General features: G+C 44.7%; 2 protein-coding genes across 2 annotated transcripts; both read right to left on the bottom strand.

Moving 5' to 3' along the window:
- Positions 1-494: 494 nt before the first annotated feature.
- si:ch211-161h7.4 (nascent polypeptide-associated complex subunit alpha, muscle-specific form) lies at positions 495-8056 on the bottom strand. Its single transcript, XM_062479374.1, has 16 exons — positions 7767-8056; positions 7554-7597; positions 7333-7400; positions 6903-7172; positions 6506-6713; positions 6069-6137; positions 5825-5905; positions 5487-5651; positions 4513-5309; positions 3823-4353; positions 2887-3589; positions 2723-2793; positions 2445-2588; positions 1655-1815; positions 1402-1492; positions 495-922 (listed from the first exon to the last, which is right to left on the bottom strand). The coding sequence occupies exons 1-16, from the start codon at positions 7788-7790 to the stop codon at positions 840-842; spliced, it is 3510 nt and encodes a 1169-aa protein (XP_062335358.1). The 5' UTR covers positions 7791-8056; the 3' UTR covers positions 495-839.
- Positions 8057-8623: 567 nt separating this feature from the next.
- On the bottom strand, positions 8624-10956 carry si:ch211-161h7.5 (uncharacterized). Its single transcript, XM_062479790.1, has 6 exons — positions 10727-10956; positions 10400-10513; positions 10087-10231; positions 9567-9715; positions 9289-9428; positions 8624-9060 (listed from the first exon to the last, which is right to left on the bottom strand). The coding sequence occupies exons 1-6, from the start codon at positions 10759-10761 to the stop codon at positions 8906-8908; spliced, it is 738 nt and encodes a 245-aa protein (XP_062335774.1). The 5' UTR covers positions 10762-10956; the 3' UTR covers positions 8624-8905.
- Positions 10957-12893: the final 1937 nt, after the last annotated feature.

Genomic DNA, 12893 nt, shown 5'->3' with positions numbered 1-12893 from the left:
AACTGTATACAGACCAGCTATATGAGAAAAACAAAACAATGAGCCAATCAACTCTGTCTTTCAACAATGGAAAACGAATTCTTACAACACTTCTTTGAACCCTAACCCTCATGGTGTAAGTGTGGGAACTCAAACACCTGTTTTGAAGTAGCGCTAAATGATTTGCAGGCGGGGAAACCTTTCAAATATATATCCTGTTTGCTACATAAATGTCGGAGCTTTGGGTGCCATCATTCCTTATCAGAACCAATTACACTGCTACCGTTAAACATCTCCGGCGGAGACGGCATGCATTCCACCCTCAAAACTGGGACTTGCGGTTTGTCCTGGATCTACTATTTTCTATGGTATGGCACCCTCTAGAGGTGAAACCTGGTACTTGCATCAACTCAAATGGATTACCGTAGCTATTGATCAAAACTACACCACAGTGGTTAAAAAACATTATTCATTAGAAAAGATAAAGCACAAAAATTTGATTTATGTACAGCGACTAACACAGTATTTAAAGAATAAGGAAGACTATGACTTCTGAAAGTTTTTTTTTTCTTTTTTCTTATTTTTTTCACGAGCATCATTTCAATTAAGTTGACTTTATATGATGCACCATTTAACCGCTACGGTTATTAAAAAACTGACAAAAATGCAGTCAGTTAACACTATGTACACAATATCCGAATAAGATCATCTTACAATTATTTCAGAAGGTGCTCCTATCTGCAGTTAAAGCTCCATGTTTACTCTAATGGACTACCAAAACAATTTTAATTGAACAATGAGTAAATCCGTGAGGACGTCGAAAGGTTGACAGGAAGGCTGGTTGGGCGGCCATCTTGTCTTCACTCTGGGCTTTCAGCCTGCATCCTGTTAAAGTAGAGGACTGCAGGCTCCTGGGCGAGGTTGTGAATGTTGTAGGCATGTCCTGTTACATGAACAGGAGAAAAACCACAAGGGATTGTTGAGGATTCAAGATGTTTCAATTCTGAGCTCAGTTTTCCTAAATACCCTTTCACACGGCACAGCTCTGATTCGCCCATGAAAGACATTTCCAACGCTGTGGGGAAAATCATAGGTCGTGAACATTTCACCCGGGAGTCAGGTGGCTGAGCGGTTAGGGAATCGGGATAGTAAACAGAAGGTTGCTTGTTCGATTCCCGGCTGTGCAAAATGACATTGTGTCCTTGGGCAAGGCACTTCACCCTACTTGCCTCGGGGGAATGTCCCTGTACTTACTGTAAGTCGCTCTAGATAAGAGCGTCTGCTAAATGACTAAATGTAACCCATTTAACTCAGATAAAGCATAATCCTGGATTTCATAAAAAAAGAAAAAAAGGCTTTTAGTTCTGCACTAGATTTAATCGGTTCAGAAAAATAGATGAAGGGAAATCAAAGAGTTCTTACCACATGGGACCATGAACGTTTGTCCGGGGTTGTAAAGCGACACCTTCCCGTTGAGGGTCACGCGGACACAACTCGTCAGGACATTATAAACCTGGAAAAGAACCAACAACCAAAAACCTCTGAGTCTGTTTCTGAGGAATCGAGACCATAGGTAATCCAACTGCAAGACGAGACATACTTGTGAAGGACGACCAACACAGGAAGAAACAGACTGAGGAGAGATGGAGGAAGGAAGGAAGTCGAGTCGACTCACCGATGTGAAGCTGTGATCCACCCAGAGAGGCTTTTTCATGAAGGAGCCCAGCAGGATTCTTCCGCTGCAGAAGGAGCTGGCCTGCAGGTCTACACGGAGGCCCAGGGCTCGGCCTCGGTAGGAGTACCACTGGAACTGCTCCGGAGTTATCTGGCCCCCTCCTGCAGTAGCCACAGAAACATACAGCATGACACATCAGATACAGAACATCCTTCTAACTGGAAGCAGATAAATAAAGTAAAAGGGATCTGGTTCTGGTCTGTGCCTTTAAGGAATCCCTAAAGTTACACAGATACACACTGTAGATGTGTTCTGGACGTATCGAGTTCTGATTTCAACAATCGAGTCATGTAAAAAAAAAAAACATGTAGTCTGGGACTAAGGTGTACACAGGTAGCACAAACGCATGTGAGGCCCCATGTGAGGCCCCTTGTGAGGCCCCATGTGAGGCCCTATGTGAGGCCCCATGTGAGGCCCCTTGTGAGGCCCCATGTGAGGCCCCTTGTGAGGCCCCTTGTGAGGCCCCTTGTGAGGCCCCATGTGAGGCCCCTTGTGAGGCCCCATGTGAGGCCCCATGTGAGGCCCCATGTGAGGCCCCATGTGAGGCCCCATGTGAGGCCCCATGTGAGGCCCCATGTTGTAGGCGCCTCGGACAGCAACGTAGCTTTGGGATGAATGTGTAACTGCTGGCCAAACACAGGCGCTAGGTGAGCAGCATTCCTGGATGTCTGATCTCACATCACCCTGTCCCAGAGGTGCAGCCCCCTGCTGGGAGGGGTCCTGGGCTCACCCTTGATGGTGGTGGGCCAGAGCACCTTGAGCCACTCCTGCAGGTTGGCCCGGTCCTCCTGCTGCAGAAGCAGCGGCCGGAGAGGAGGCCCACACAGCTCAGAGCCAGCCAGTACAGGCACAGACAATCTGGACGACGGTAAACCTGACGGAGGTCAAGGATACAGCGTTGTTCAGCACTTAAACAGGAGATTTTTTTGGGGTCAAAGATGTTGTTGTTGTTCGAGTGATGTTGTTTGTTGGTGTTTGGGGTCAGAAGCCACAGAGTTAAGAACTTACACATGTCCTCGTCTTCCTCGTGATGCTCCAGATCAATCATGGAGGACGGCCCACTTACGAAGCCCTTTAACCTGTGAAAAAAACAAAAGTAACACAGTGTAGAACTGAGGGAACAGACTGTTGAAAACAGGGACACTGTGAAAGGAGAAGTGAAGGCTACTCACGTGTTGTCTGACAGGCGTTGGCTGATGGAGGGCCAGCTCAACCTCTTTCCCAGCTCGCCTACAGACTCCATACACACTGAGATGGTAGGAGTCTCTACAGGACTGGAAGTGTCATCACAGGGGATCAAGCTGCCGGAAGGTTCTTGACCTGCATCGACATCCTCAGTGTTGGTACCCTCGCTGGCGAGACTGCTCTGGGCCGAGCCTTGGCCCTGGGAGGGGAACAATGTTTGACGTCCGCCACGCCGGGCCGCACTTCTGACCCTCGTCACTGGGGGCACTGTGTCGCCTGAGGTGAAGATGGCTGCGAACGTGGCCAGGGACCTTTTCGCGGTCTTGGGAGCAGAGAGGTCTTTCTTCTTCAGTGGTGGCTCGTGCGCTGTGCGGCGAGGTTTGGGCGAGCTGGCCAATCGGCCGTTCTGATGCGGTCTGAGAGAAGGTGACTTGTGTGGTTTGGGGTGCTTCGCCTCACCTTTTTGCGTTTTCGTGTTCTTGTCTTTGGGTTTCCGTGGCGGCGAGGGGGTAGCCTCTACGTCGGCAGGAGGACTGCCGATTTCCCACCAGTTTCCAGGAGCTTTACGGCATCGTTTTTCTTGCATGGGAATATTTTCGTGATTATGGGGTCTTAGAGGTGTGGAGGGGTGGTTCAGGGCTGACTTTGCGTTGGGGGTGCGACCATACACCCGGTCAAACACCTTTTCACCTGTAAAGTCACAGTGTGCACAATCAGAACAGTAACAACACAAAACACAAACCCTAACCCTAGCATTCACCTACAGCCCAAGCAGACCATAGCCAACTCCGTAATTGACAAGCATTATTCCACTACATATCAATTTTATTAAGAGTTAAAGCTAATAAAAAATAATAACAAAAAGCTGAGCATTATATTCCACATTATATTAGTATGTTTGTTGAGGTTTTAACGATCCTTACTGGGAGTGGAGGTATGTTGTCTGAGTGGACTGGGCTGTGGGCTGAGCTCTCCCTGGTCATGGCTACCACAGTCGACCACAACTTCCACTTCTGTCTCAGCAGGTTTTTCTGGCTTTGGTCGGCTGCTCTTCCTCTTCCTGGTGTGCCTGGCCCTCGCACCAGCCTTCTTAGGCTGTGGATCTGCAGACCGCCTGGACGAGAGCTTCGACGGCTTCCTGTCACTCACACCTCCACCTCCTTCCAGCGCCTCGTCCTGCACCACAGGTGGAGAGGCCTTTGCCGTCTTCCTGCTGCTCTGTTTAGACTTTTTAACAGCCGGTCCACTGTCGGCCTCGGTGTTTGTGGTTCTGTCAGACACACCTAGCCACCAGGCCCCAGGCGCACACTTCTTTCTCTTCGCTAGCACAGGGCTCTCTGCACGCGGGTCAGAAACCCCCACAGTGACGGGCTTGGATTCTCTACCCTTAGGGTTGGAGGGGCCCTTAGAAGTTGCTTTTATTTGTCCTTTTGGAAGTTTGTTCTTTGCCCTTTCTGAAGAGAAAAGGTAAACAAGAGTGGAGAATGAGATATTAATACTAACAACATGTTCACATACAAGAGAGGACACATATTTAGTTATGTCTACGTCTGTGACATGACTGAACAAATGAAGATTGCTACACGTGTTCTCTGGTTCAGGGGAAGCCTTACCTGGCGCAGAATCCTCCTCCTCCTTCCTGTCTCCATCTCCTCCGTTCTCCTCCAAGTCCTCCACGTGACCAGGTTCTTCAGCAGGTTCTGGCGGCTCCAGCCCGGGGGAAAGTTCTTTGCTCCCCTTGGCAGACTTGCCTCTTCCCCTCTTGGGCTTCTCCAGACCATCTTTGGCAGGTTTGGATTTTGGAGCATCTGATGGTTTGGGAGCTTTCTCCTCCGTCTTTTGTTTTCTTTTGCTGGGTTTGGCAGAGGCACCTTGTCCGTGTCTGTCCTTCTTTCCATCTTCTTCGGCTGATGTAGCTTTAGATGAAACCTTGGTAGCTACTTTCTTCTTTGACGGAGGTTTGTCTCGGTCGTCCTGATTGGTGAACCCACCGGCCTCGCTCTCAGGCCTCGTCAATCTTCCAGGACTGGAGCTCTGCTCTCGGTCTATCACAGCACCCTTCTTGTCCGTGCATGTGGAGAGGACAGGTCTCGGTGACGCACCTCTATGAGCTGCCTTCCCTTTCCTTCCCTTTCCTTCCTGTTGAGCCGGGTTCTCCGTTCCCTCCAGGGCTTCCTGCTCCCCGGGGGCACAGCCTCCGTGGTCCCGCTGGGGAACCACGTCTGCAGACGCGTCTTTGTTGGATGAAGAGCTCAGAACTTTGTTCTGCTTTGCCCGTGCCTTGCTTTTGTTCGGGTCAGTCTTCCTCGGGATGGAAAACAAGCTAGGGCCATCATCCTCCAGAATCATGAAGTCATCGTCAAAATCCTCAGGAGGAGGTTCGCTCACTTTAGAAGGCACCGGCTTTGAGCTGGAAAACATGGGAGTTTGAAGTGATTACTTAAAGAACTCTTGGCGCTAGCAACCCCAGGATACGGTTGCTGTGGTCGTGAGCTTAACCTTAACAAACAAAAGCGTTGTGTTATGGAAACAGGCAGTCAGTCGTAAACCCATTGAGGACAAAGGGAGACAGGTATCCTGGTCTTACCGTGCTGGTATGGGCTGGCTAGCCTCCCTCAGTTTTAACAGAAAGGCAAACGCGTCTTTCTGCTTTTCTTTGGACTTGTCCTCTGTCACCAGGGAGGGTCTGGGCTCACAAGGAGGTTGGGTGTCCTGTGTCACTGTTGAGACTAAAGGGCAGGACCTTTCTTGCCTGGGTAAAAGCCGAAACAACAAATAGAAAAAGATTATAAAATCCTCAAAATGATCACAGCTGTGAAAACCTTCCCAACCTTCCCCCCCTTCCCCCCCCCCCGATATGCTACACTGCAGAAGCATATACATGTTCTGGATACTGAATTTAAGGTTTAATGAAATTATTCTTACAAGGATTCTTGTGGAATGGACTGAGGTACAGCACATTGGACAAACTGTGGTGGGTTTTCCAGGATTTTACGATTCTCTTCACTGCAAACAGATCCAAGTCAACATATCACACTGATACAGCCACGGTCCTGTCATAATCTATAGTACCAAAGTCAGAGCAATGTGAATGACAAATGCAAATAATTCTAAAAGATTATGCAACAATCACTGATTAACTATGAGTATTTTCATTCAAAAGTCTTACCACGGTGCTTTTTTTTTGCAGAGCAAAGCAAACTTCGTCGGAGGCGAGTCCACCCCGAGGTCATCCTCACTACGATGAGGGGAAAGCATGGAGTCAGGTGGCTGAGCGGTTAGGGAATCAGGCTAGTAGTCAGAAGGTTGCCGGTTCGATTCCAGCCATGCAAAATGATGTTGTGTCCTTGGGCAAAGCACTTCACCCTACTTGCCTCGGGGGAATGTCCCTGTACTTACTGCAAGTCGCTCTGGATAAGAGCATCTGCTAAATGACTAAATGTAAATGTAATGTAATGAAAGCGAGGGGAAATCAGGATGAACAGGACAGTAACCAAGTATGCACTTACCTTATCACAATAATAAAAGCACCTACTAAAAATACATTATTTTTTTAAATACATGACTAACACGAAATAAAGACATTTATTTAGGCTGTCCCCTCACCTTTCTGTTGCCTGTCCACTGCAGGGCACTTCCTGTGAGGTGGAGGGGTTGAGTTTGGGAGGGACATCCTCTTCATCCTCACAGACAAACAAGAGTGGAGAGGCTGTCTTGTCTCTATAGCAACAGTCTGCGTTGTCCACATGCACCTCCTGCTCAATGGGACTTGATGTCTTGATGGGGCCGTGTTCTTTGAATGGCATCACAACCTCTAATGGACAACAGTGGAAATGGTACAGGCGCATAGGTGGAAAGGTCAACCTTAGAATTAGGTTCAAAATACAGGCCTTTAAACTGGTCATATTTGAAATTACAGTGATTACTTACAAACTTCCCAGTTTCACAACATGTATTTGACCAGTTCCAGTAAATTACTCTATTGTGCATGTATGTTTCTTACCAGCATCAAGTGTAGGGCAGTACAATGCCTTTATTGCCTCACATTTTAGCTCCTCAGGTGTAACAGCCTGAGACACCAGACATGTCTCTGTAAGAGGAGATTGTTCTGGAACAGGTAATGCACTTCCCTGCTCCTCTACAGCAGGACATGTCTCTTTAGGAGGAGATGGTTCTGGAACAGGTGATCCACTCCGCTGCTCCTCTACAGCAGTACATGTCTTCAGTACGGGAGACAGAGTTGGTATTTCTAGCTCTTCCTCTGAGGTAGAGTCTGGAACAATGTACATGGTCTCATTAACTACATGCAGGTTACCAAGAGTGAATGGTGTGTAGACTCATGCTCACCCAAGTCTGACCAATTTCAGTAGGATCAAACACAGGATATAACAAAGTATTAAAAAAGCAACAAAAAAAATGCTGTTCTTACGTACCCAGGTCATCGAACAACTTGTCAATGTCCTTCAATTGCAACCGTTTGTCTTGCAATTCTGTAGATTTACTGCCATAACAACATAATAACATTGCAAGCACGGTTAGTTTGCGTGATGTTACTTAGATAACCACAACACTGAAAATATTTGTTGTAAAAACAAATGAATCATTGAGAATACATCTAAACCGATGTCGCGTAAAAACTAAATTGTTATCTCACCACTCTTGACTTATGAAGTAGCGGAGCCTCTTCTGCGGTCTTTCCTGAAGTGAAGGGATGGGTATAAGACACATTGTTATTCTTCCATACTAATTCTGCTGGCCAGCTTGCTACCACTAGCTACAGTACCAGCTGTTCAACGACCAATCCCATTGTATTGTCATTTGCGACTACTCAGTTGTTTTTAACGGTCCAAGCTAAAGGTATACATACCAGTTTCGGAATTTTGGAGTCCATCAGCACACTATTTGTTAAAAGGCTAGTGCTAACTCCTAGCGTCGTTACGTTAGCTTGATTCTCGTTCTGCTAGCTAGTTGAGCTAATGGACAAAAGCCACTTTAGTCTTGCGACTACCAAATAGTTCCATCTACACGATTGTACATTACAAAATCGTGTGCAGAGCTATACATAACTTAACTTCACTCATTGTGTCAAATGTACAAGAGCTACCTATGCGGCTAATTCCCGCTAGCAAAACAAAAGTGCGCGCGACTTATCTAAACGCCTTCTCGTTTGATTTGGATACGGTGGCTCTAAGGTGCACAACAGAACGGCATTAGCAAAAGCAAAGCTAACAATTTAAAATAATCGATAACACAAAAGCATGAACAGAAACGTAACATTTGATAAATGTATTGCAAAATATACACAACACCATCGTGTTGTGTGTAAAAAGAAAGTTTACATTTTATTTTTTCGAAAGCTTGAAAACAAATCGGTCGAAAACTTATTTTCGAACAAGGCACTATGGAGACGCAAAGTGGCTTCGCTGAGATCAGAGGTACACGGTGAAAGGTTACTTGGGGAGAGGTAGCCTAGGTCCAAATACATACCATTCAGATTGTGCTCTTATCTAGACCTATATGCTTATGGTGGGCTGTATACTAATCAATATTGCTATAAAACTGACATAAAAAGTTAATGGATCACAACCACTCAAATGTTTACAATACATGCTGTTGAATAAACAGAGGGGGTTAAAAGGTTACTAGAATCAAGTGCACCCAACTCCAAGTTAGTTACAAAACATATTTTATTACTTTTTATTATAACCCAATAACAGTTGAAATAAACTATTTACAAAATTACAATTTACAAATGCATCATTCAATCATTTTACATTTACATTTATGCATTTAGCAGATGCTTTTATCCAAAGCGACTTCCAAGAGAGAGCTTTACAAAAGAGCATAGGTCACTGATCATAACAACGAGATAGCCCCAAACATTGCGAGCAGCCAAAACATGAAGCATACATTGTGGAAACCAAATAAGTGCCAAAGGGAAGAACCATAAGAGCATGCAGTTTAACAAGTTAAGAGTGTTCTTAAAAAACATGTTTCAAACGAACACTAAAGAAGTATTTTCTTTGTCTTTTCTGCAATCTCCATTGGAGAAACCGCTTCACCTGGGCTGACGTGTTTGTACAGGGGGTTCTTGATGTGCCTCCACACCACCAACCCAATCCTTACGACGAACAGGAAACAGGTCAAACCCATCAGCACAGCTAAGGGGAAGAAATACAGAAACACAAATGAACATATTGGTGTGTATATAGTGTGTCCAGGGCCAAGCACCATCTTGAATTGTTTATTGTAATAATGTATTAATATACAGTATAATACTGCTGTGAAAACAAAACACGAACAAAAGGCAGTGCCATGTATCTGTACCACCAGTATTTGCCTTCTTGGATTTGATCCCTGCATTTATAGTTTTTGTCAATGTCCCTTACCCTCGAAGACAGCATTGCGACTGGGAGAAGATGGATCATAGTTCTTTGTCAAGTTCCCAGCCAGGGCCACAATCACAACTGGGTAGATCGTGAGGATGTAGCGCATGTGTTTGTCTAAAACAAAGTTCTCCAGAACAAACCTGGGAAAGATTAACCAATATAAAGATGAAGATGCACACCAATCTCTTCCTCTGTTTAGACATACTGCAGCACGCCCACTATGAAAATCATGCATGGCTTCTCTTTTTGATACATGAGATGGTTTAATCTGTACTTACCAAACAACCAACACCACAGTCAGAATAGAGAGAGATACAGTTGCAGCATCCGTTGCAGACAGACTTCCATCATAGTTCATTACAATGGTCAGGTTGATCAAGGTAGCAATGGTTGTCCAAGTTGTGTAGGTGGACAAGGCATTCTGAACCTGAAATGTTATTATGAAAATATAGCACAAGGTGTGTGAGAAAAGACGGGGGGGTCAGATGGCTGAGCGGTTAGGGAATCGGGCTACCAATCAGAAGGTTGACGGTTTGATTCCCGGGCGTGCAAAATTATGTTGTGTCCTTAGGCAAGGCACTTCACCCTACTTGCCTCGGGGAGAATGTCCCTGTACTTACTGTGAGTCGCTCTGGATAAAAGCGTCTGCTAAATGACTAAATGTAAATGTAAGACTATCGGTGGTTGAACTCATATACATATACAATAACAATGTTGTATAAGTAAATGTAACAGTTTGTTGGATAAAAAAAGAAACTACCACTGTGCATTTTACAGAAAATAAACTGTCTTACTCACTAATGCACGGATTAGCCAGAGGTCTACTTTGTGGTACTTGTTGAGCCAGGCACCATAGATGTGCAGTCCGTGACAGGTGAAGAATATCGTAGAATAGTTTGAGCAGGCAACCAGAAACAAAAAAATCAAAGCTGGTATCATGTACCTTCGAAAGAAAATAAAAACCATCAGATTCAAAAAGGTTTAAGAAAACAACATTAGTCTACCCTAAATATCACAGGTTTACTTAGATTAATTAACATCCAGATAATAACCAGGTTTAGAAGAAATGTACTTTGTTATGCAAAAATTGGATGGACATTGTCACACTTACGTTCTGTCCCACAGTAGTAACCACCCAATATTTAGACCCATGTTCAGGATCCAGGACGCAAAGAAGCCGTATGGCAACACCGAAGGACTGCAGTACACCCACCCATAGGCATTTCTAGAAAAGATGAGAAAATCAAATGTCACATGTATGTTCACCAAGTTAAAAGCTACTCTGAAAGTATAATATAAGTATTAAAGTGTAAAGCCCCAAAATATCTGGTATGGAAAACAGAAATGTATTAGACTATACAGACAGCAACTAAAAAGATATTCTTCAAAATAAACCATAAAAAGAGTATAGGAGAGGAAACTGGAAGTTGTATCTTACTTTCGGCAGAGACCAGAGAGGATGTAGGCCAACATGAGCGTCAACCAAGCGTAGATCACCCCCCAGATAGAGAACGTCCATCCTGACGGAGTAATCTGGGTGTCAAACTCGTTTGACACATTGCCTGTGCTGGACTTAAATGGATCTGATAAGAAAATACAGAATTGTATCAAACAGTGTCTTGTAACCCCATTATACCCCAAAAGTGTCTCTGAATTTTGAATTGCATTTCTAGTAGGCCTACAGTAACTCACAGAGTCCTGGACCGGCCAATATGTTGAATGCAATTATGATGATATAGGAAACGAGTGACGCTACTATTAAAGCCAAACGACCAGGATTGTGCTTTTCCATTTTGGTTAACTGCAACAAAGACATTTAACGTTAAAATGTGTTATGGCACAGACGTGAACAAGACTCATACAATGAGCTTCAACCAAAATAATTTACACGTACCTTTTCCGCTCTGCTCTCGGATAAATGTTGATGAACAGACTGACTGAATGAGTGTAGCCTATGGCGGTGCTCATATATACTTAGTTGTGTAACCTGGTTTTTATAACCAAGCAACACGTGCACGTTATCTTTACCACAGGTGAGTATACCTGTTACAAAAGGATATCCTATGCAGTTTTTCTTCCTCTTCAAATCAAGTGCCCTAGCCTTGGTTGAAGAATCTTACGAAACAAAAAACTTAGATATGTGTTTGCATCCATCTCAAATGTAAACATAGGTAGTACCCCTTCGTATATCCCCTTTGTCATATCCTGCCAGCTGATCCTTTCGATCAGTTCACTTCAATGCAAGTCAGGAAAAACAAATATTTATCAAAATTATGCAAGTGGCCTAGCCCTATAACCGTCATATTGTCATTGTAGTATCGCGTGTAGGATACATTCACGAAGGAAGTAGCCTACCTGGCAACGATTAAGTAACAGCGGACAACTCGCGACTCGAGTTGCATAAAATACATTGTAAAGATTATATGAATTACACTGATGGTCTCACGGTACTTTCAGTCGGCGTTCAGGACAAATCTTTGTAGCTCACGGTTTTTTGAATTTGAAAGGTTTCATCGTTAACTTTCCTATACATCCACGATGCTTTCGACTGATTTGCTTTACACATTAATATTATTACAGTACTGTTTATCGTTGCTTGAATTACAATATATTGTTCACCTATAGTAATATTTAGCCCATCTGAAATGTGAGATGTGCTTATATAGGCTAACTATGTCTAGCATATGGGATGAAATGTTGAGGTGAGATCAGAAGAATAAAAACAATATTGACAAAGACAACGTTTATGTGAAAAAATAGGATATGTTTACTTTCTTGGTAACAAAACAAACGGTAACTTATTCAACATGTATGGTAAACTTGGTCAAACAGCGAACTACAACATTTTTACAACGTTTTTTTCTTCATTTTTTTCTTCTGATTTGCATAACTTACAGTCTCCCAGGGCATGTCCCTCATTTGCGCTTTGGACAGTACCGTCGTGTGTGAGCTTTGTCCCCGGTAGCGTCACAGATCGGGCAGATGTAACTCCTCAGAATGGGGCAAATAACCCTCCCGTCCTTTGTTTTCAGTTTGTGGGATCGGTAGATCTCTTCCGTTTCGCCGTTCTGTTTGCAGAAGGCACAACAAGAAGTTGAGGTCGGGCTGCAACGGCTGGTGTCCGAGATGCTGCTCGCGAAACTCAGATCATCAGATTCAGAGTTGTTGCTTAACGAGTCATCACGGCGACGGGGTTGGACCGCTGGCAAGCCGCGAATCCACTCGGGCATCAGGGGTCCACTCTCTATCTTGCGCAGAACACAAAGTTGCTCCAGTGTCCTCCCAAGATTCATATAGTCGTGCCACATGTCGAAGGCATTGCTTGACCCGATGCTGTTTTCTTCTGCGAGGAGATGTCTCTGCATGGTTGTCATTTTTCGTGGTTGTTGTATTCTTGGGGGCTTTGTGTCTCCTTGTATTTATAGGTGTCTGGGTCGTGACTGACTGACCCTCATTTTGCAACATTGTATCCCGCTTGTCTGGCAGGCGGCATGCCGACACGGGGGTCGCACGTCAGTCTGGCGCCACCTATTGCAATGTGTCTGTTTTTGTATTAGTTTACTTTGGTGTTTCGTTTTGCAACCCTTTGGTTTAATTGCATCACA

This window comes from Osmerus eperlanus, chromosome 15 (genome assembly GCF_963692335.1).
Source record: "Osmerus eperlanus chromosome 15, fOsmEpe2.1, whole genome shotgun sequence".
NCBI lineage: Eukaryota > Metazoa > Chordata > Actinopteri > Osmeriformes > Osmeridae > Osmerus > Osmerus eperlanus.
This window is presented reverse-complemented; position numbering and strand designations above follow the sequence as displayed.

Excerpts from the sequence above, each read along its gene's own strand:
- si:ch211-161h7.4 (XM_062479374.1), bottom strand. The coding sequence starts at position 7,790 with ATGGACTCCAAAATTCCGAAACTG. Across the intron at positions 7,173-7,332 it reads CAAGTTGTTCGATGACCTGG|ACTCTACCTCAGAGGAAGAG; the intron begins GTACGTAAGAAC and ends ACATTGTTCCAG. Across the intron at positions 5,906-6,068 it reads TGCAAAAAAAAAGCACCGTG|TGAAGAGAATCGTAAAATCC; the intron begins GTAAGACTTTTG and ends ATCTGTTTGCAG.
- si:ch211-161h7.5 (XM_062479790.1), bottom strand. The coding sequence starts at position 10,761 with ATGTTGGCCTACATCCTCTCTGGTCTCTGCCGAAA. Across the intron at positions 10,514-10,726 it reads CTCTCTGGTCTCTGCCGAAA|AAATGCCTATGGGTGGGTGT; the intron begins GTAAGATACAAC and ends CATCTTTTCTAG. Across the intron at positions 9,429-9,566 it reads ACTGTGGTGTTGGTTGTTTG|GTTTGTTCTGGAGAACTTTG; the intron begins GTAAGTACAGAT and ends AATCTTTCCCAG.